Genomic DNA, 24870 nt, shown 5'->3' with positions numbered 1-24870 from the left:
ACCCCCACACTCTAGGCTAGGACCAGGGAGCATATACTGTATTCTAGCCTAGTACCCTCTGCCAACCTGACTTTATTTCACTCAAGTCATTTCCAATGTCTAGGCCCAACATTCTCCCACATCCTCTCTTCTGCTCCAACCTTCTCAGTCTATAACAGAATCTGAACTAATAAAAGAAGCCCACATTCCCAGATCTCATTGTAAAAATAATAAAAGTGTGAAAGATTAGGCTAGTATCTTCTCTCCAAAATCTACCCATCCTGTAGAATTATTTGCCCATGAGAATTACCTAGATGAGTCCCAGAACACAGAATCTAAAAGAACAATCATAAACTTCATCAAAGAATTCAAAGAATTTAAAGAAGACACAAAGAGAGAGCTCAGTGGAATCATGGAGGAAAATTAAGGAGAATAAATGCCTGAGTGCTGTTAAAAAAATACAAACATGAGGCTGATAGAAATGACAAAGATAAACCAGAATTTTAGAATAGAATTCAATAGATAGAAACATTGGTGAGCACTCAAGATGAAATGCAGATGGAATTAGGAAACACTACAACTCAACTAGAAAATGCAAAGGAAAGTCTTGTAAGTAGAGTGAATCAAGTATAAGAAAGAATATCACTGCAACCCCAGCAGACCACAGAGGCACAGGCACAAACCACACCACGTGGAAAAACAAGTGAGTGACTGGCCTCTCATCTGGACTGCCCCAAAGTCCAGACCCTAACTAAACCCCAGGCCACATTCCATGACCTCCCTTCCCATCCCAGCACTAGCAAGGCAACTGGACCTGCCTCCACCTCTGGTGGAACTCCACTGCTCTGGTGCGGTCCCCACTAGCCTACAGGCAGGTAAGATATCTGTCTCCAGGCTGCACACCCATACCCACCCACTGGATGTGGTCCTGCCGAGGCCCACTCCAACACCCAACCCTAAGCACCAGGACATCCTCTCTGTGGCCATCTCTCCCACAAACCCAGCAGACTCCAGAGGCACAGACGCAAGCCACACCAGCTGGACAAACAGCTGACTCCAGAGGCACAGACGCAAGCCACACCAGCTGGACAAACATCTGACTCCAGAGGCACAGACGCAAGCCACACCAGCTGGACAAACAGCTGACTCCAGAGGCACAGGTTCAGAACACAACAGCTTGCACAGCAGGCACAGGCACACCAGTGGAAGACAAGATGAGTAAACACTGCTGTAAGGACACATTCAACAACCGCCAGAACCCAATGATCCTACAGCGGCAAAGCCTGAACGTCCAATGCAGCTGAAACACACACACACACACACACACACACACACACACACACACGCACACACACACACACACACAAACTTAAAAATTAGTTTATGAAGATGATAGAGGCTCTTAAAGAAGAAATGAAAAATTCCCTTAAAGAAGTCAAGGAACAGAAAGAGAAACAAAAAATTGGAAGAAATCAATATATCCCTTAAAGAAAGCAAAGGCCAAGAAAAAAAAAACAATCAAACAGGTGAAGGAAACAATTCAAGACTTGAAAACTGAAATAGAAACAATAAAGAAAACACAAACCGAGGGAATGCTGGAAATGGAAAAACTGGGGAAGAGAATAGGAACTAGAGATGCAAACATTACCAACAGAATACAAGAAATGGAAGAGAGAATCTCAGGCATTGAAGATACAATGGAGGAAATAGATTAACCAGTCAAAGAAAATGTTAAATCCAAAAGATTCTTAACACAAAACATCCAGGAAAGCTGAGAAACCATAAAGAGACCAAACCTAAGAATAAGAGGGATAGAAGAAGGAGAATTCCAGCTCAAAGGCACAGAAAACATATTCAACAAAAATCATAGAAGAAAACTTTCCCAACCTAAAGAAGGACATGCCTATGAAGGTATAAGAAGCATACAGAACACCAAAAAGACTGGACCTCCTCACATAATAATCAAAACACTAAACATACGGAATAAAGAAAGAACATTAAGAGCTGCAAAGGGAAAAGTCCAAGGAATGCATAAAGGCAGATCTATCAGAATTATACCTGACTTATCAATGGAGACTCTAGAGCAGATGTTGTATAGACACTGAGGGACCATGGATGCCAGGCCAGATTACTATACCCAACAAAACTTTCAGTAACATAGATGGAGAAAACAAGATATTTTACGATGAAACCAGAGATTTTACCAATACCTGTCCACAAACCCAGCACTACAGAAAGTACTAGAAGGAAAACTCCAACCCAAAGAACTCGGTTACATCCACGAGAACACAGGCAATAGATAATCTCACAGCAAACCCAATGAAGGTAGACACACGCACATCACCATGACCACCACCAAAACCAAAAAGTAATAGAAATTAATAATCACTGGTCAATGTCATCTCAATATCAGTGGATTCAATTTACCAATAAAAAGACAGGCTAACAGAATGGATATGAAAACAGGATCCATCCTTCTGCTGCATACAAGAAACACACCTCAATTTCAAAGACAGACATTACCTCAGAGTAAAGGGTTGGGAAAAGACTTTCCACTCAAATGGACCTAAGAAGCAAGCTGGGGTAGCTATCATAATATCTAATAAAATAGACTTCAAACTAAAATTAATCAAAAGAGATGGAGGACATTTCATATTCATCAAAGGAAAAAATCCATGAAGATGAAGTTTGAATTCTGAACATCTATGCTCCAAATACAAGGGCACCCACATATATAAAAGAAATATACTAAAGCTTAAAGCACACATCAAACCCCACACATTAATAGTGGGAGACTTCAACACCCCACTCTCACCAATGAATAGCTTTGCCAGACAGAAACTAAACAGAGAAACAAGGGAACTAACATATATTATGACTCAAATGGACTTAATAGACATCTACAGAACATTTCACCCAAACATAAAAGAATATACATTTTTCTCAGCACCTCATGAAACCTTCTTCAAAACTGACCACACACTCAGTCATAAAGCAAATATCAATAGATACAAAAAAAATTAGAATAACCCCTTGCATCTTATCGGACAACCATGGGCTAAAGTTAGAGTTCAACAACAACAGAAAGCCTGAAAATTCATGAAAACTGGACAGCTCTCAACTGAATCACCTCTGGGTCAAGGAAGAAATAAAGAAAGAAGTTAAAGACATCCTAGAATTCAATGAAACTTAATGTACAACATACGCAAACTTATGGAACACATTGAAAGCAGTGCTAAGAGGAAAGTTCACAGCACTTCATAAAGAATTTGGAGAAATCTCTCACGAGTGACTTAATAGTATACCTGAAAGCTCTAGAACAAAAAAAGTAAACTCAGCCAGGAGAAGTAGACACCAGGAAAAAAAATCAAATTGAAGGCTGAAATCAATAAAATAGAAACATAGAGAACAATACAAAAAAATGAAAAATAGAGTTGGTTCTTTGAGAAAATCAACAAGATAGACAAACCCTTATCCAAACTAACCAAACCAACAGAGAGAGAGAGAGAGAGAGAGAGAGAGAGAGAGAGAGAGAGACTATCCAAATTAAAAAAATCAGAAATGAAAAGGGGGACATAACAACAGACACTGAAGAAATCCAGATAATCATTAGGTTATACTTCAAAAACTTGTACTCCACAAAATTGGAAACCTAAAAGAAATGGACAATTTTCTGGATAGGTACCTTGGCCAAAATTAAATCAAGACCATATAAACAATTTTTTTTTTTTTTTTTGGTTTTTCGAGACAGGGTTTCTCTGTGTAGTTTTGCGCCTTTCCTGGAACTCACTTGGTAGTCCAGGCTGGCCTCGAACTCACAGAGATCCGCCTGGCTCTGCCTCCCGAGTGCTGGGATTAAAGGCGTGCGCCACCACCGCCCGGCTCATATAAACAATTTAAATAAACCTTTAACCCCTAAAGATAACGAAACAGTTATTAAAAGTCTCTCAACCAAAAAAAGCCCAGGGCCAGATGGTTTCAGCACAGAATTCTACCAGATTTTCAAAGAAAGGCTAATACCAATACTCCTCAAATTTTTCCACATAATAGAAACAGAGGGAACATTGCCAGACTCTTTTTATGAGGCTACAGTAACCCTGGTACCCAAACCACACAAAGATGCAACTAAGAAAGAGAATTACAGACCACTTTCCCTCAGGAACATTGATGCAAAAACACTCAATAAAATACTGGCAAACCAAATCTAAGAACACATCAAAGAAATCGTCCACCATGATCAAGTAGGCTTCATCCCAGAGATTCAGGGATGGTTCAACATATGAAAATCTGTCAGTGTAATCCACCATAATAACAAACTGAAAGGAAAGAAACCACATGATTATCTTATTAGATACAGAAAAAGCCTTTGACAGAATCCACCACCCCTTCATGATAAAAGTCTTGGAAAGATCAGGGATACAAGGAACATACATAAACATAATAAAGGCAATTTACAGCAAGCTGACAGCCAACATCAAATTAAGTGGAAAGAAACTCAAAGCAATTTGATTAAAATCAGGAACAAGACAAGGCTGTCCAGTCTCCCCATACTTATTCAACATAGTACTTGAAGTTCTAGCTAGAGCATTAAGACAACAAAAGGAGATCAAGGGGATACAAATTGGAAAGGAAGAAGTCAAACTTTTGCTGTTTGCAGATGATATGATAATATACATAAATAACCCCAAAAGTTCTGCCAGAAAACTCCTACAGCTGACAAATACCTCAGCAATGTGATGAGATACAAGATTAACTCAAAAAAAAATCAATAGCCCTCCTATATACTAACGATAAAGAAAAAGAAATCTGAAAAAGAAATCAAGAAAGCAACACCCTTTACTGTAGCCATAAATAACATAAAATACCTTGGGGTAATTCTTACCAAACAAATGGACAAACTGTATGACAAAAAACTTTAAGTCTTTGAGGAAAGAGGTTGAAGAAGATATCAGAAAATGGAAAGATCTCCCATGCTCTTGGATAGGTAGGATCAACATAGTAAAAATGGCAATCTTGCCAAAAGCAATCTACAGATTCAATGCAATCCCCATCAAAATCCCAACACAATTCTTCACAGACTTGGAAAGAACAATACTCAACTTCATTATGGAAAAACAAAAAAATTCAGGCTAGCCAAAACAATCTTGTGCAATAAAGGAACCTCTGGAGGCATTACATCTCTGAATTCAAGCTCTACTACAAAGCAATATTAATAAAAACAGTTTGACACTAGCATAAAAGCAAACACGTGGATTAATGTAATTGAATCAAAGTCCCTGACATTAATCCACACACTTGATTTTTGACAAAGAAGCCAAAAATATACAATGGAAAAAGAAAGCATCTTCAACAAATGGTGCTGGCATAACTGGATGGTGGCATGTAGAAGAATACAAATAGATTCATATCTTTTACTCTGCACAAAACTCAAGTCCAAATGGATCAAGGACCTAAACATAAATCAAGTTACACTGAACCTGACAGAAGAGAAAGTGGAAAGTAGCCTTGAATGCATACAAGAGACCACCTCCTAAAAATACCACCAGTAGCACAGACACTGAGAGCAACAATTAATAAATGAGACCTCCTGAAACTGAGAAGCTTCTATAAGACAAAGGATACAGTAAATAAGACAAAACAGCAGCCTACAGAATGGAAAAAGGTCTTTACCAATCCTACATCTGACAGAGGACTGATCTCCAAAATATGTAAAGAACTCAAGAAACTAGACAAAAAAGTACCAAATAATCCAATTAAATATAGGGTATAGATCTAAACAGAGAATTCTCAACAGAAGAATCTCAAATGGCCGAAAGACACTTAAAAAATTGCTCAACATCCTTGCCATCAGGGAAATGCAAATCAAAATGACTCTGAGATACCATCTTATGTAGCTAGAGATTTCCTGCCTGGCCCACGGTCAGGGCAAATCTCTCTCACCCGCCAGTCCCACAGCCACTCAGACCCAACCAAGTAAACACAGAGACTTATATTGGTTACAAACTGTATGGCCGTGACAGGCTTCTTGCTAGCTGTTCTTATAGCTTAAATTAATCCATTTCCACAAATCTATACCCTGCCACATGGCTCGTGGCTTACCAGAGTCTTCACATGCTGTTTGTCACCATGGCAGCTGGCAGTGTCTCTTTCACCCAGCTTCCTGTTCTCTCAATTCTCCTCTCTGTTAGTCCCACCTATACTTCCTGCCTGGCCACTGGCCAATCAGTGATTTATTTATTGACCAATCAGCAACACATTTGACATACAGACCATTCCACAGCACTTCCCCTTTTCTTTTCTTAAAAAGGAAGGTTTTAACCTTTACACATCTCCAAAGTCAGCTTGGTATATTTGGGAATTTGGACGTAGCTTCTCTTACTACTTCCTGCTGGAGGGGGACGCTGTATCTTCTGGGGACACAAAGAATATTTTAGGATTATGGAGTAGTCCATGAGGCTGTATTGTCTGAGTCAGTTGCCTTCAAACCATTCTGGATGTTGGATCATCTGGGCCATGGTGTCATCGGAGACCATTCAGGGGGTCTTGGTTGGTCAAACCTGATGTATCTTAATCTGGAACAAATCCATAGCCTCTGGCTTTCTGTGGAAGCAAAAGCAGAGCCTCCTTTCCAAAGCAACATATCCTTACATCCAAATTTTGAAGTCAAGGTACCTTTAAAATATACATTTTGGCATAACTCAACAGCTTTTGTAATCAAATGTTTTTCTTCAGTTTATGAATATCAAAGAGAACATAATCCAGATTCTCTGTGTGGTAGCCATCTTTACGTGGCTTATTTTTTTATATTAGCTTGAGCCTATTGCTTTAAACTGCAGCCTTCTAAGCCTGAAACAGTGCTGGCGCTACGGCTGCTGGCTCTGCCCACTTCAGCTTCCCAACATGGTGGTGGTACATTTTCTGCCAGCTCTGGGAGCCATCACTCTCAGAAATAGTGGGTCTATGCTTCTATCAAAGCAGCGTGTAGCCCAGAAACCTCATTTTTTTTCTTGTTTTGTACTAGCAAAGGCTAAATCCACCACACAGCCTAATGTGCCACTTGCAGAGGCCTCATTCCCGCCATACTGCAGGTCGAGCATGCACGCATGCTAGGAACCCGCCAGTAGCTCAAACCGGCAGCTGCCACTCATTTGAGAGAGACAATTAGGAAGCTGTTTTTAGCTCTGTTTCAGAATCTTTTTTCTCAGTTTTTAGGTGGAAACTCTTGCCACCACGTTGGACGCCATTTGTAGCTTGAGTTTTCCTGACTGGCCCACGGTCAGGGCAAATCTCTCTCACCCGCCAGTCCCACAGCCACTCAGACCCAACCAAGTAAACACAGAGACTTATATTGGTTACAAACTGTATGACCGTGACAGGCTTCTTGCTAGCTGTTCTTATAGCTTAAATTAATCCATTTTCACAAATCTATACCCTGCCACACGGCTCGTGGCTTACCAGAGTCTTCACATGCTGTTTGTCATCATGGCGGCTGGCAGTGTCTCTCTCACCCAGCTTCCTGTTCTCTCAATTCTCCTCTCTGTTAGTCCCACCTATACTTCCTGCCTGGCCACTGGCCAATCAGTGATTTATTTATTGACCAATCAGCAGCACATTTGACATACAGACCATCCCACAGCAATCTTATACTTGTCAGAATGGCTAAGATCAAAAACACTGATGACAGCCTATGCTGGAGAGTATGTGGAGCAAGGGGAACACTCCTCCATTGCTGATGGGAGTGCACACTTGTACAGCCACTTTGAAATCATGGTGGTTTCTCAGAAAACTGGGAATGAATCTACCTCATGATCCAACAATACCACTCTTGGACATAAACCCAAAATTATATACATTCATACCACAAGGACATTTGCTCCGGTATGTTCATAGCAGCATTATTTTTAATAGTCAGAACCACGACCTAGATGTCCCTCAACCAAAGAATGAATAAAGAAAATGTGGTACATTTACACAATGGAGTATTACTCAGCTGTAAAAAACAATGATACAATGAAATTTACAGGCAAATGGATGAAACTAGAAAAAACTATACTGAGTGAGGTAACCAAGACCCAGAAAGACAAACATGGTATGTACTCACCTATAAGTGGATATTAGACGTAAAGCAAAGGATAACCAGGCTACAGTCCACGACCCCAGAGAAGCTAGGTAACAAGGAGGACTCTAAGACATGCATGGATCCCCCTAGGAAGAGGAAAAAGATAAGATCTCCTGAGTAAAGTGGGAGTCTGGTGGGAGGGGGAGGAGGTAAGGGGAGGTGACAAGAGAACATGAGGGAATGGGTTGGTAGAGTTGGGGGAGGGACAAAGAGGAAGAGCAAGGAAAGAGATAGGAAATAAAGTAAAAAAAAAAAAAAAGAATATCAGGACTTAAAGTAGAGGATTCAAACAAAATAAGTACGGAATATGAAAAAAATTAAAAATACCAGAAAGCGGCATACAAGAAATGTGGGACACCATGAAAACAACCCAAAACCTTTGAATTATAGGCATAGATGAAGGAAGAGCATTCCAAGCTAAAGGCATAGATCAAATCTTTAACAAGATCACAGAAGAAAACATCCCCAAAAACTAAGGAAAGACACACCCATACAGATACAAGAAGAACAGAGAACACAAAATAGACAAAACCAGGAAAGAAAATCCCTGTGGCATATCATGGCTAAAACACCAAGTACACATAACAAAGAAAGTGTTTTGAAAGCTGCAAGAGGAAAAAAACCCCCATAAGTCACATATAAAGGAAAATGCTTGAGAATAACAGCTGATTTCTCAGTGGAAACTTTGAAAGTTAGAAGAGCCTGGAACAATGCATCTTAAGTTCTAAAAGACTATGAGGGCCAATCTAGACTAATATACTCCCAAAATCTATCTGTCATGACTGAAGGATAAAGAAAAAGAAAAAAACTCTCTGTGATATATACAGCCTGGAAGGTTTATTTCCAACAAACTAGACCTAAAGAAAACACAGGAAGCATTGTTTCAGGCTGAAGAGAATGAGCATAGCAGAGAGTATGGAAAGAAACATGAAGCCATAATTATCAAAACACAAAGTAACAAGGAGGACTCAACAACACAAAAGTCAACAACACATTGACAACAATTAGCACATACATTCTGTAATACCTTTAAAAATCATTCGCCTCAATTCTCCAATTGAAGACACAGACTGAATAGATCAAGAATCAAAATCCACCTATCTGCTGCCTACAAGGAAGACATCTTAGCTTTAAAATAAGCACTGCTTTAGAGTAAAAGGATAGACAAAAATACTTCAACCAAATGGAATCAGGAAGCAAGCAGGTGTCTCTATCCTAATATCTGACAAGATATACCTCAAACTAAAACTAATCAGAAGAGATAAAGAGGGTCACTTAATTCTAATCAAGGGAACAGTCAACCAATAAAACATTAATATCGTAAACATATGTGCCCCCAATTTAATAAAAATGCACTACTAGATTTAAAGACACAGATTAAAATCAATCCATTAATAGTAGATGCTTTCAATATGCCACTTTCTCCAATACACAGGTCATCTAGACCAAAAGTAAACAGAGAAACATCAGAATGATTTGACATTGTACATCAAATGGTCCTAACAGATATCTGCAAACACTGAAGAATATACATTATACTCAGCAGTACATGGAAGCTTTTAAAAAATAGACCACATCCGTAGACATAAAACAGATCTTTAAAACTGAAAAAGATTGAAATCACTCCTTGTATCCTATCTGAACACAATGCAGTAAAACCTGAAATTGACAGCAAACAAATCTCTCATAAATCCACAAACTCATGTAGATTGAACAACTTATGGATGATGAATGGGTCAAAGAAGAAATCAAGAAAGAAATAAAAATTTCCTGGTACTAAATGAAAGTGAAAACAACACAACACAATACAACCTCTGGAACACATTGAAAGCAGAGGGAGTTGTGTAGCTCTAAGTTCCTACATTAAAAAAAAATTAGAACTAACAAAAATAAATGATTTAATGATGCAATTTAAAAATTCGAAAAAAAGAACAAACCAAATCCAAACCAAAGCAAGGAATAATAAAACACAAATCATAAATCAGTGAATTTGAAACAAAGAAAAAACGCAAAAAAATCAACAAATCTAAGAGCTGGTTCTTGTGAAGATTAAAAAAAGTTTTGACAACCTAAGAAAAGAAAGGGAGGATTCAAGTGATCATAATCTCAAATGAACAGAGATACCAATAGATACCAAAGAAATTCAGAATATTGTAAGGGAATATTTAGAAAACCTATACTCTATTAAGTTGGAAACCCAAAAATAAATGGCTGAAATTCTGTTCTGAATTTCTAAATTCAGCTAAACCACAAAATTAAACCAAGGAGAAATGAATAACTTCAAGAGACCTATAACAAATGAGATTGAAACAGTAATAAAAAGCCTTCCAGCTAAAAAAACTTCCAGGGCCAGATGGACTCACAGCAGAATTCTAGCAGACCTTCCTAGGCAATTTACATCTAGTCCTTCTTAAATGGTTTTTTATAAATTAAAATATAAGGAGCACTCCCAGACTCCTTCTGTGAAGCCAGTATCATTGTGATACCATGTAAAGACACAATCCACACAAAATAAAACCACAAACCAATATCCAAGATGAACATATACTCAAATATGCTTAATCAAATACCTGCAAACATAATAAAGACATGCATCAAGAGATTATCCACAATGACCAAGTCAACTTTATCCCTGAAATGCAGAGATGGGTCAACATAATGCAAGTCAATAAATGTAACAAATTGCATAAAGACAAAAATCACATGATCATCTCAATAGATGCAAAAGAAAGCCTTTGACAAAATCCAATGTATCTTCATTATAAAAGCCCTATAGAATGTAGGGCTAGAGAGAATATACCTCAACACAGTAAAAGCAATATATGAGAAACCCACAGTCAACATCCTAAATAGAGAAATGTTGAAGCTATCCTACTGAAGTCAGGAACAAGACAGGGATGTCCTCTGTCCCCACCCCTTTTCAGTTGTGCTTGACGTGCTAGCTGGAGCATGAAAGCAATAGAAGCAAACTAAAGGGATACAAATAGAGAAAGAAGAAGCAAAGCTATTACTATTTGCAAATGGAATATTATTATTCATCAGAAATTCCAAAATTCTATCAGGAAAAATTCTAGAAACAATACACAAATTCAGCAATGTTGGAGGACACAGAATTAACTTGCTCAAATCAGTAGATTTTTTTTTAGTAGATTTTTCTATAACCAGCAACAGACATGCAAAGAAGGATGTCATGGACACACTCCCATGCACAGTAGCCTCAAAGGAAATCAAATGTTCAGGAATAAACCTAATCAAGGAAGTGAAGGACCTCTACAAAAAAACTTTAAACCTCTGAAGAAAGAGATAGAGAATGACACTAGAAAATGAAAAGAAATCTCATGTTTATGGAGTTGTAGAATTAACATTGTGAAAATGGCCATTTTGTCAAAAGCTATTTACAGACTAACTGGAATCCCAATCAAAATTCCCACCTCATTCTTCACAGAAATTAAAAAAAAAAAACTATCCTAAAATTCACATGGAACCACAAAAACCTCTGATAGCCAAAACAATCCAGAGCAAAAAGAACAGTGTTGGAGGGGTTACCATTCCTGATTTAAGATACATTATGGACCCATAGTAATAAAAGCAATAGTATATTGCTACAAAAATAGACCTGTAGACCAATTAAACAAAACTGAAGTTCCGAACACTAGTACATACAATATTTGAGAAATATGCTAAAAACTGAAGCTCAGAAAAGAAAGCATTTTCAACAAATGGTGCTGGGAAAACTGAATGTCCACATGTAGAAGAATGAAATTAGACCCTTATTTATCACTTGCACAAAATTTTCTCCAAATGGATCAAAGAGACAAATGTGAAACACGAAACACTGAAATTTGCCAGAAGAAAACATAGGCAGTTTTCTCCATTCTGTGGGTATAGGAAAGGACTTCCTGAATAGGTCTCCATTTGCCCAATGATTAAGGCCAACAACTGACAAGTGGGACTTCATAAAACTAAAAAGCTTCTGCACAGTTAAAAGAACAATAAACCAAAAGGAGGGGAAACACAGAATGGGAGAGAATCCTTGCCAAGTACATATCTAACAGAGGATTAACATCCAGAGTATGTAAAGAACTCAAAAAACAAAGAATCATAAAATGAATGACCCCTTTGAAAAATGGACCTGGACCTGAACAGAGAGTTCTCAAAAGAAGAAAAAAATGGCTAAGAAATATCTTTAAAAGTATTAATCATTCCTAGAAATTAAAATGAAAACAACACTGTTATTTCATTTTATCCCTGTTAGAATGACAAAGATAAAACAAAGCAACCTACTACCCTCATTCACTACTGTTGGGATTGCACACTGGTGGTGCCACTTTGGTAATCAGTGTGGAGAATTCTCAAAAATCTAAAAATCTACTATATGACCCAGCTATACCACTCACATATGCCCAAGGACTTGACATCCTACTTCACAGATACTTCCTCAGTTATGTTCATTGCTGCTTTATTCATAATAGCTAGGAAATGGAAACATCCTAGATGTCCTTCAACCTATGAGTAGATAAAGAAAATACAGTACAGATACACTACAGAATACTATTTAGCTATACAGGGAAGTAAGATGGGATCATTGCCAGCATAGAGGGTTTGTGAGGCAATAGAGAGGGGAATAGCAGAGTACAAGTGATCTGACCCTGGAGATGGGAAAGGGGGGGGCATTACAGATGGAGAGGGAGGTAAATACAGAAGGAGGGAGGAGGGTAAAATAACAAGGCTGTCTGAATAAGTCAAACATACTATTAACTTTTTATCAAAAACTTCTATAGTACATATAATTCTGTATATAAATACACATATATAGTTTAAATGAACTTTTCTCTTTTAGGCTGACAATGCTCCCTCCTAGAGCTGAATACCACCTAATAAAACCCCCAATACCAGGCATAAGAAGCCCTATTTTGACTTGGTCAGGGCTGTCCAAGAGACTCCCAAAGCATACAGCCTATTGCTATTGTCCTTGGTTGCCCCCTAGAAGGTAAATTCTTACTGATGACAACCATGCGCTTCAGATACAGGGTCCAGAGGCCTCTGTGCTGGAACTGACCCGCCTGACTCATTACTCAGGACTAACTTTTATGGTACCCCAAAGTGCCATGTAAGCTTCCAAAGGAGAGAGGCTGCCAACAGTATTATCTGTCTGTGATGCCTATGAACCACATCAACAACTACCACAGCAACTCCAAACATGCCATAGTCACACATACACCTTGATAGTAATCAACAGCTCTCAAATTGGTCTTAAATCCTGCTCAACAAGAGATAAATCACTCCTGGTACTAGAAATCTAGCTAGCTACTTAGTGCTAGTGAAGTCATGGATATTGGAGAACCTCTCACCACTGCTGACCCAGCATAACCCCTAACGACAACTGGTAAGTGTAGTCCACACCCCTTGCTAAGGAAACTTCTCTTTATGAGAGTCAGAAAACCACACTACCAAAACCTACAACCAATCAAAATGCAGAGTTGTGGAGCTCCTTCCCAACTGACACATCTACAAGACATTCCCACACCTAAGGTTCAGGAAACATTGTAGAAGAGGGAATTAAAAGATTGTAAGAGTCAAAGGGTCATGGAGTTTGCTGTGAAACTGTGTCTCCTAGGAATGTCAGAAGCTACCCCCATAAAGTCATGCCAACATGACTGCCTAACATGAGCTGAATGAGGATGCGAGCAACAGATATGACATATATATGCAAATATACATATATGTGTATATAAACATATATGCATGACTGCCTAACATGAGCTGAACGAGGATGCGAGCAACAGATATGACAAACGGTTGGTGGAAAGTCCAGGGGGCCTCAACCCTATACAGAGAACTGTGGTAACTAAAGAATGCCGAGAGTAGGAGAAACAGTCTTTCCCAGGGAAGAGCACACCAGTTTGGTTATCTAATACCAAATGGTTAGTTCTGAAAACATAAGATTACAAGTAACATTATAGATACTGAGAAAGTTATATTAGTAATATGTAAATATATGCATGACTGCCTAAATATGAGCTGAACAAGGAGGAGAGCAATAGAAATGACAAAGGATTGGTGGAAAGCATATATGTGTGTATGTATATATATGTATATGCATATAGTAACAATGAAAACAGAGGAGTAGGTATATATACCTGTATATATGCATATATGCATACAGTAACAATGAAAACAGAAGCTATGAGCTTGAAAGAGAACAAGAGGGGCACATGGGAAGGTTCTGAGTGAGGAAAAGCAAGGGCAAAATATTGCAATTATAATCTCAAAAATAAAAGAAAAACCTAATTAAAATTTAAAAATTAGTAACATATTTCTGAAATTGTTTGAAATTAATTTTACTCTGAATTAGATTTTAACTGCTGTGAAATTTTGTTTTATTTTCCCTCTTACTAAAAATCTTATTGCAGAAATACTTTGAGAAAATTAGAAGGCTGAGAGTGGAAAATTTAAATAGTAACAACCAAAAAAAAGAAAGAAAGAAAGTAAAAGACAAAGAAATCACAGAAACAATACCTTCCACAATATCCTCAAGAATATGTTAGGAGACCCAACCAAGCAAATGAAAGACTTGCAGAATAAAAACTCCGAGACACTGAAGAAGACATGAAAATACGGGAAGATCTCCCATATTCATGAATTAGTAGAATTAATGATCCTACCAAAAGCAATCTACAGATTCAATGCAATCCCCATCAAAATTCCAACACAATTCTTTGCAGAAATTGAAAAAATAATCTTCTACTTTATATGGAAACAAAAAGCCCAGGATGGCTAAAACAATTCTAATTAATAAAAGAGCTGCTAGAGTTATCACTATCTCCAATTTTACTATTTCCAATTTCACAAAGCCGTAGTAATCAAACCAGAATGGTACTGGCATGAAAACAGGCATGTTTATCAATGGAATTGAATTGAAGACCCAGGCATAGGTCTATACAATCTGATGTTTGATAAGCCAGAAATACACATTGGAGAAAAGACAACATCTTCAAAAAATGGTGCTAGTCAAACTGGATGGTTGCATGCAGAAGAATGCAAAGAGATCCGTTCTTATAACCCTGCACAAGACTCAACTACAAATGGATCAAAGACCTCAAGGTAAAACCAGACACACTGAACCCGATAAGAAAAAAGTAGGGAAAGCCTTGAACTCAACAGCACTGTTTTAGAAAAGTCTTTCTGAACAGGATGATAGCACAGACACTAAAAACAACAATTAATAGATGCGACCACATGAAGTTGAAGTCTTTTGTAAGTCAAAGGACATCATTATTTGAGCAAGGCATCTGCATATAGAATGGAACAAAAAGCTTTACCAATTTACATCTGATACTGAGTTAGTATCTAGGATATATAAAAACTAAAAACCCCAAAGATCAAGAAAAAACAATCGAATTACAAAATGAAGTATAGAATTAAACATAGAGTTCTCAAAAATGAAATACAAATGACTGAAAAACACTTAAAATGTTTTCATCATCCTTAGCAATCAGGAAAATGCAAACTAAAATTACTTTGAGATTTCATTCTTATCCTGGTCAGAATGGCCAAGGTAAGAGAGTACAGCACATGCTGTTAAGGAGAATGCCTATTCATTGCTGGTGGGAGTGCAAACTGACACAATCCCTGTGGAAACCAGATATAAACCAAACAGAGAGGAAATGCCAGAGTTAAATAATGTCATAAATCAAATGGACCTAGCAGGTATCTATAGAACATTTCACCCAAACACAAAAAAATATGCCTTTTTTTCTCAGCAGCTCATGGAACTTTATCCAAAAGTGACCACATACTTGGATAAAAAGCAAGTCTCAACAGATACAAGAAAATTGAAATAACTCCCTGTATCCTATCAGACCACCATGGATTAAATCTAAATATTAACAAGAGAAATGACAGACAGTATACAAACTCATAGAAACTGAACAACTCACTACTGAATAAAAAATGGGGTGAGACAGAAATGTGAAAATAAAGACACAATATACCCAAACTTATTCAACACAATGAGAGCTAAGAGGTAAGTTCACAGCAGTAAGTGTCTATGTAAAAAAAAAACAAAAAACATGGAGAGATCTCATATTAACAACTTAACAGAACACCAGAAAGCTCTAGAACAAAAAGAAGAAATCACACCCAAAAAGAGTAGAAGGTGCTCGGCAGTGATGGCTCATGCCTTTAGTCCCAGCACTCAGGAGACAGAGGCAGACAGATCTCTGAATTCAAGGCCAGCCTGGTCTACAGAGTGAGTTCCAGAACAGCCAGGGCTACACAGAGAAACTATATCTCAAAAACCAAAATTAAAAAAACAACAAAATAAAGAGTAAAAGGTAATAAATAATCCAACTCATATATAAATAAACAACCACCAAAAAAACAGAATCAATGAAAAGAGGAGCTGGTTCTCGGAGAAAATCAGTAAGATAAATCTTTAATCAAATTAACTAAAAGATGGAAAGACAGGGAGGCTACCTGGAAAACAGGACCCCAAGAAAGACACAGGGATCGCCCAATGACAGAGAAATGGAATGAGATCTACATGAACAGCCTGGACATGAGTGAGGGTAATGAAAGGCAAGGGTTGAGGGAAAGAGAGCTTGGGGGAGCGGGAGATCCCAGCTGGATCAACAACAGAGAGGGAGAACAAGGAATAGGAGACCATGGTAAATGAAGACCACATGAGAATAGGAAGAAGCAAAGTGCTAGAGAGGCCCACAGAAATCCACAAAGATACCCACACAACAGACTGCCGGCAATGGTCGAGAGACAGCCCGATCTGACCTACTCTGGTGATGGGATGGCCAAACACCCTAATTGTTGTGCTAGAAACCTCATTCAACTACTGAGGGATCTGGATGCAGAGATCCATGACTAGGCCCCGGGTGGATCTCTGGGAGTCCAATTAGCGAGAATGAGGAGGGTTTATATGAGCGAGAATTGTTGAGACCAAGGTTGGATAAAGCACAGGGACAAATAGCCAAATGAATGGAAACACATGAACTATGAACCAATGGCTGAGGGGTCCCCACTGGATCAGGCCCTCTGAATGGGTGAGACAGTTGATTGGCTTGATCTGTTTGGGAGGCATCCAGGCAGTGGGACCAGATCTTGTGCTCATTGCATGAGTTGGCTGTTTGAAACCTGGGGCCTATGCAGGATTGTTTGGCTCGGCCTGGGAGGAGGGGACTAGACCTACCTGGACTGAGTCTACCAGGTTGACCTCAGTCTGTGGGGAAGGCTTTGCCCTGGAGGAGATGGGAATGGGGGGGGTTGGGGGGAAGGTGAGGGGGACAGGAGCGGGGAGAACAAGGGAATCCGTGGCTGATATGTAGAACTGAATTGTATTGCAAAATAAATTAAAATAAATTTAAAAAAAATTAACTAAAAGATGGAAAGAGAAGGTCCAAATTAATAAAATTGGAGACAAAAAAGGGATATCACAACAAACACCAGGGAAATTCTAAGAATCATAAGGACACACTTTAAAAATCTATATTTAACAAAATTGTAAAACCTAAAAAAAGGATAAATTTCTTGATTTATATGACCTACTAAAGTTAAATCAAGATCAAAGAAGAAATTTAAACCGATATATAATGCCTACTGAAATATAAGTAATAATTTAAAGTCCCCCCCCAAAAAAAGTCAGATGGATTCAACAAAGAATTCTACCACACCTTCAAAGAAGAATTAATGCCAGTACTCCTCAAATTGTTCTACAAAGTAGAATAACTGAAGAACACTACCTAAATCTTTTTATAAGGCCACAATTACTCAGATAACTAAATGACTCAAAACCAAACAAAGAAATTAAAGTACAGATCAATTTCTCTTAAGAACATAGGTGCAAAATTTCTCAATAAAATACTTGCAAACCAAACCCAAGAATACACCAAAAACATTATCCACCGTGATCAAGTAGGCTTCATTTCAGAGATCCTAAGATAGTTCAACACATATGAATCAATAAATAAGATCCACCACATAAGCAGATTTGTAGTTGGTTTTTGTTTTTACTCTTTTAGGTCCCACCACCCGGCTCCCAAATAAATACACAGAGAATTATTCTTGCTTATGAATGCTTGTCTTTAGCTTGGCTTCTCTCTAGCCAGCTTTTCTAAGTTAAATTATCTCTTTTCTCTTTAGCTACGTTTTGCCTCTGGGCTTTTTATCTTTCTTTCCTTCTTAGTCCAGGGCTGGCTGTGTGGCTTGGTGGCTGGCTCCTGGAGTCCTCTTCTCCTTTTTCCTTTCTTGATCCTTCCTCTCTTCCCTAGATTTCTCCTCCTATTTATTCTCTCTGCATGCCAGCCCAACTTATTTCTCTTTCCTGCCTAGCTATTGACCGTTCAGCTCTTTATTAGACCAATCAGTTGTTTTAGGCAGGCAAATTAACACAGATTTACAGAGTTAAATAATGCAACACAAAAGAATTTCACACATCTTTGCATCATTAAACAAATATACCACAGCATAAATGAATGTAACACATCTTAAAATACTATTCCACAACACAGATTGAATGTCAAAACCACATGATCATCTCATTAGCTGCAGAAAAGGCCTTTCACAAAAATTCAATATCCAATCATGACAAAAATCCTGGAGACATACAAGAAACATACTTCAACATAAATAGAGCAATATAAACCACACCCAATATCAACCTGAAAGGAGAGAAACTCAAAACATTTTCACTACAATTGGGAACAAGACAATATCTGTTTCCAACTTTTTAAGGTGGGTGACCAACTGCCATGGGTCTTAGGATTCAGTCTTTCATCAATTCAGTGTTGATGTTTGAATGGATTATCAGAAGTATTCTCTGCTCATCTTGAACCAAGTAAGGTTTTCTAAGCTCAAGAGCATTCCTTCTGTAAAGTTAGATGATTTTCACAGCCAGTTTTATGGAATCTGGAAGGAGGTGGTCAGGTCAACTGGTGCTTGTGGAGTTGATTGTGAGCCTAGGATTCCACCAGAAAAGGAGCCATAGGATGGAGCCATAAGGCAGACAGGGGATAGACTGTAGGAATGGGGAAGGGAATGGTTGGAGTTACTAGTGTGGGTTTAGTGTCCCTTCCTGCAGAGGTGTGGTCCTTGAAAGGCATGGGTATTGGAGGGGTTGGGTGATAGGAGCCTAGGCTTTCTGCCTATAGATGGGAGGGCACTGGAGCTCAGCTGGGGTAGATGGGCTTAGCAGAATGATTCTAGGGACCCTCTTGAAGCAGAGGCATATGGAAGGGGTGCAGGAAGTCAGGTGTGGGACACACGGGTCCTCAGGCAGCGGTGCAGTGGTTGGAGTAGCTTGGGTTGTTTGGTGCCCCTTGCTTCAGAGGGGTGGTCTTTTAGACAAAGGAATGAGTGAGGTTTGTGGAGCAAGTCTACTGTTTCTATGTTGAGAAGAAGCCAGTGGTGTGCACAGCAGGGGGTGAGGGGTGCTGGAAGGACCAGGTATAGTTGGTGGCTGGAACCTAGGTTTCCTGCCTATGGATGAGGGAAAGGGCACTTGGCAGAGATAGATGGAGTTAGCGGCATGAAGCCAGGGGTCCTATCTGTAGGAGGAGTTCTGGAAGGAGTGCCAGAAGGCAGGAGTCAGTCATCCAGTTATGGTGGCTGTATTAATTTTCTATTGCTGCGATTAAAACACCATAAGTCAACTTACAGGAGAAAGAATTTCTTTGGATTTGTGGTTCCAGGAGGGATAAGAGTCTATTCATGATGAGAGGTAGGACAGGAAACTGCAGGCATGATGACCGTAACTGGGAGTTCACATCTTGAAGTACAAGCAAGAAAGCAAAGAGAGTCAACTGGAAGTGGTTGAAGGGTTATTTTTTTACTCTCAAAACCTGTCTCCAGTGATGTATTTTCTCCACAAGGCCACACCTCCTAACCCACTTCAAACAGAACCATCAACTAGAACTAAGTGTTCAAGGACGGGGAGCCTCTGGGGACATTCTCATGCAAACTCCCACTGTGGCACATGCGGGTAGGAGACACTGAAGATGTGCTGGCAGGAGGATCATGAGTCCATTAATATATTTTTTAAAGAATTTGCATGATTTGTCTCTTGTCCAGTTTGGTACGTTACATATCTATATATTTTTTAGGGTTTCCCTTTGTAAACTAGGCTAGCTTTGAACTTGTGATTACTCTGCAGCAGCCTCCCAAATGCTGCGATTACAAGCATGCACTATGATGACTGGCTTTAAATTGTTTGTTTTTGCTGAATTTCTTACTCTTATTTTTTGTGTGTATATGCTAAATCACATGTTTTTAAAATGTTTTATTTTATATATGTAAGTGTTTTGCCTGCAGGTATGTATGTATATCACGTGTATGCCTAGTTTCTGAGGAGGCCGGAAGATGATGTCAGATCCCTGGGGAACTGAAGTTACAGACAGTTTGTAAGCTGCCGTTGTGGTTACTGGGAACTGAATGCAGGTCCCCTGCAAGAGCAGCAAGTGCTCTTAGCATTGAGCCATGTCTCCAGCTCCCATGTTTTGCTTTCTAATAACAATTTTGCTGATTTCTGCTTTTCATAATTTAACTCAGGTGTAATGTCTTTGCTGAGGCCTCTTCTTCTGGATGTGGTCCCAACAATTCAACAGACTGCTGCTTTGGCTCTGGGGAGATTGGCCAATTACAACGATGACTTAGCAGAAGCAGTTGTGAAGGGCGACATTCTTCCACAGCTTGTTTATTCATTGGCAGAACAAAATGTAAGAATTTTTCAAAAAGATTTATGCAGTTTTGGTTTTTAGATAAAAATCCGACAATTTGGGCACAATTGTGGCTTTGAAGGCCTTGGAATTGATTATATTATTTTGATTTGGGTGTGGTAGGCAGCTTCTTTCCACCGTTGTTAGTTTATGGGGGACTACGTAAAAGGATTTTCGCAGGGCATGCATTAAGGAGTATGTGTATACGTGGGAGCTTTGAACAGAGCTATAGGAGCTGTCTGAGGGGGGAGAGAGTGTAAAGACCCTAGGCAAATAAACTTTCTCCCATCCTTATATGTAAGTGGTTAGTGGCAAGAGTAAGTCCTGAAGGGAGAAAACACCTTTAATGAAAAGGTTTGATAAGCATTTTTACTAGGCAGACAAACATTTCAAGTCTTTAAATGTGCCCCTCTCTCCTCCCCTCTGAAAGTGTCCCACCCCCACCCCATATGATGCAGCTTTTTTCTCCACAGTGTTGCCGGTTTAGTTTATACAGTAGTTGAGAACTTTAAGCATTTTCAGACTGGTCCATTACACTCTGTTAGTTTATCATAACCTAAGTATGACATCATCTTTTCTTGACATCTTTAAGACTAAATTCCTACTTGCATAATGAAACACAGCTCAACTGAAAACTGGGCAAAGGACTTGAATATTTTCTTAAAGAAAACCTTTAAGTAGTCAATAAGCATGTGGAAAAGGAGTCTCACGGGTACTAGCAATTAAAATCTATAAATCAAAACCCACAATGAGATGGCATCCTTTATCTGCTAAGATGAAACATAATGAAAAATAAAAAAAAAAAGGGAAATAATGTAACAATGAGGAAAAATTGAAACCATCATGTACTGGCAGGCATATAAAATGGCATAATTTCTGTGACAAACCATTTGGCAACATACAATAAGATCAATGTGTTTACCATCGGATGCGGCAATTTCCTTCCCATTGTACATCCCAGAGCACTAAACTGTTGTGGCACATGTTCAGACAGCACTACTCAGCATTGTGTGGAAGCATCCCAAAGCCACCAACACATGAATAGTTACACAAAGTGCTGTGGTCTATACAAACAGAAATGAAGCACTGATAAATCTGATTTGTGATTGTCAAAACCATTTTGTTGGGGGCTGTGAAAAGATGGGTTCAATGGTTTAAGACCACATTCTCCTCTTACAGAAGACCTAAGTTTGGTTCTTAGCACCCATGTCATGTGGCTCACAAACCCCTGTAATGCCAGCTCCAGCAAATCTATAACTCTGTCCTCCACAGGCACCTACATGTACACACAAACATGTACACACATATACATAAAAAGTCCTCTAAAATCCCTCTAAATCTTTAAAAATGAGAAAGTAGAAATAAAAAAAGAAAAAAAAAAAACCCACCAAGTGAGAGATGCCAGACCGAAAAGCTATATGTTATACAATCCATTTATACAAAATGCCTCAAACATGCAAATTCATAGAGAGGAGAAGCAGATCAGTGGTTCCAGGGGCCAGGCGAAGTGGGGGAGTAGGAAAGGACTGCTTTGAGTCTCTGAATCAAGAACAAAGGAGATTGTGGTGATGTGACTATGAGCATTGATTTATAACTTTAACATGAAAAAGGAAGTTTTTATGATCTATTTTACGAGAGAAAACACCATAATTGTGCAAATAAACTGATTTACTGTTTAGATTTGAGAGTCATTTACTAATGTCCTTTGCTCAGAAATCACAAGCTTTCACTTTCCTACGCATGTCCCCTTCAGTAGCTACCCTTCTGCTTTTCTGCCTCCAGGACTCTTGCTCTCCCTCTTGGGCGGCAGTCTCTGTGGTTTCATAGTCCCATTTAAAAGGTTTCAGAAGTTTTCTGGTTATGAGTTAATCTCTACTAACTATAAAGAGACAGGTAGTTCTAGGCGGAGAAGTGAGGGTAGCAAGAGTGAACAGCACGTCTCCTCCGTCCAGCCATCAGCCTGGGTCACTTCTCCTGAGATTTCACCTTTTTTTTAAAAGTAGGTACAAAGTTGCTGGGGCAGTGGTGGCGCACGCCTTTAATCCCAGCACTCGGGAGGCAGAGCCAGGCGGATCTCTGTGAGTTCGAGGCCAGCCTGGGCTACAGAGTGAGATCCAGGAAAGGGCGCAAAGCTACACAGAGAAGAGAACCCTGTCTCGAACCCCCCCCCCCAAAAAAAAAGGTACATATGGGTTTTGCTTCACCTAGAAAAAGAATCTGCTCACCTTTTCTTTTTTCACTTAAAACTGTTTACTTTCATACCACAGTGTTAGCTTTCACTAGGACATTTTCAGTTTTGTTGGTTCTCATCTTCTTCTCACTGTCTTCTCACGGTGGGAAGTACTTTCCATCTGACTCCGTGACCTGACCTACTTTTATGTTACTTCTGCCTGATTGGTCTCTCACTCTCTTTCCTTTTTTCATATCTGTAATCACAGTTTCTCCCATGTACGTATGCATTATAAACACTGTAAGCCAGGATCTGCATGTGAGACCAGATGTGTGGCTTTTGTCTGCATCTTTTAAAAAAATTCTCATTAATTATGTGAGAATATCATACAACGTATTTTGATCATATTCAACCCTTTCCTCTAAACTCCTCCCCATTCAAACACACCACCTCAACATTCCTAACTCAAATAAAACTTCGAGGTTTCTTCATTTTTATGCCCATCAAGTCCAGGTTGTTGTCACCCCACCACGCCTGGGAGTGAGGGCCTGCTCCAGTACACGATTGGCCCATCCAGGGATCACATCATTAAAAAGCTGATTCTCTTTCTCGAACAGCTGTCAAATCAGTAGCTCCTTAGCTAGTTTTGCACTGGGAATTTTGTGTCCACTTTCCTCCCTCCGTGCTGGAGTTACTGACCAGCTTGAGCTTGCACAGACATTGTGTGTGTTTCACAGCCCTGTGAGCTCATTAGTGCAACTGCCTTGTTGTGTCTGGAAAACGGTTTTGTCCTTGATGTTATCTACAACCTCTGGCTCTTGCACCTTTTCTTCCACTTCTTCCGTGAAGACCCCCACAGTGTTGGGGGTGGGGTATGACATGGGCATCCCATTTAGGGCTGAACCAATCTATCCCTCTCCTATTCTCTTCATTGACCAGCTAAGGGGCTCTGTGTTGTCATTTACTTTGAGGAGAAGTTTCCTCTGATGAGAGTTTAGAGATGCACTGATCTATGTGTATAGCAATAAGTCCTTAGGGGGTCATTCAAATAATATGTCTATTTATCAGAATAATACTTTTGGATACTCCCCTAAGGGCCTATGACCTATCTAGCCATAGGTTTTTGTCTCCTTTCACAGTGTCAGGTTTGGGTTCTTTCTCATGGAACAGGTTTAAATCCAATCAGAAAGTGGTTGATTACTTCCATAACATTCATGCCAGTGTATCAACACCCAGCATATTTTGTTAGGTCAGTCACTTTGTATCCTACAAGAATGATTACTTTTCTCATATAGGAACTTCCATATCACCTTCAAGCACTATGAGAACCAGCCAGTAGGGATGAAGATTCCAAGTGAGAACCAGATTGATTTCCCTATGTTCTATAACTTAAGTATGCTGAAAGCAATAGGGTTTTCTCATCAATTTCTGGAGGGTAGCTAAGAGTATTGCAATACCTTGCAATGCCTGTAGATTTATGCTAGCCCACAGGGCAACAACCCTAAAAGAGGTAACCAGTTCCTGGTACTGGGTCTTAATTTGCTGGCATGAAGTGTCTAGTTAGGGTATTGTCCCCCTGCTGTAGCATATCTCCATGAAAAAACTCTTTAATATATATATATATATATCCCTCTGTGTGTGTTGTGGGATATTTGATTACACTGTGATCTTCGAGGATTGTATTATTTAAATAAAATCAACCATAGGTCAAGAGGTGGAGCAAGCAACCAGTTGACTGGAAGTAACCATAGAGTGAGGGAAACTGGAAGGGTGGAGAGAGAGACACACACAGAAAGTAGAAGGGAGGGATGTCTGGTTGGAGGAATTTTGTTTCAGATGGCTTAGGAGAGAGCCTTCTTTCTGATATGGTGGCAGAGGAG

General features: G+C 39.2%; 1 protein-coding gene across 1 annotated transcript in view; it reads left to right on the top strand.

Moving 5' to 3' along the window:
* LOC128113170 (sperm-associated antigen 6-like) overlaps positions 1 to 20820 on the top strand; it is a gene marked incomplete at its 3' end in the record, with an annotated part of 34152 nt that extends 13332 nt beyond the window's left edge. Inside the window, exon 3 of the mRNA XM_052742773.1 lies at positions 20654 to 20820. Coding sequence (XP_052598733.1) covers positions 20654 to 20820 — 167 coding nt within the window. The remainder of the gene's footprint in view (positions 1 to 20653) is intronic.
* Positions 20821 to 24870: the final 4050 nt, after the last annotated feature.

This window comes from Peromyscus californicus, unplaced genomic scaffold (assembly GCF_007827085.1).
Source record: "Peromyscus californicus insignis strain IS unplaced genomic scaffold, ASM782708v3 Scaffold_183__1_contigs__length_69418, whole genome shotgun sequence".
Taxonomy (NCBI): Eukaryota; Metazoa; Chordata; class Mammalia; order Rodentia; family Cricetidae; genus Peromyscus; species Peromyscus californicus.
Note: the sequence above shows the minus strand (reverse complement) of the source record. Positions and strands in the feature narration are given on the sequence as shown.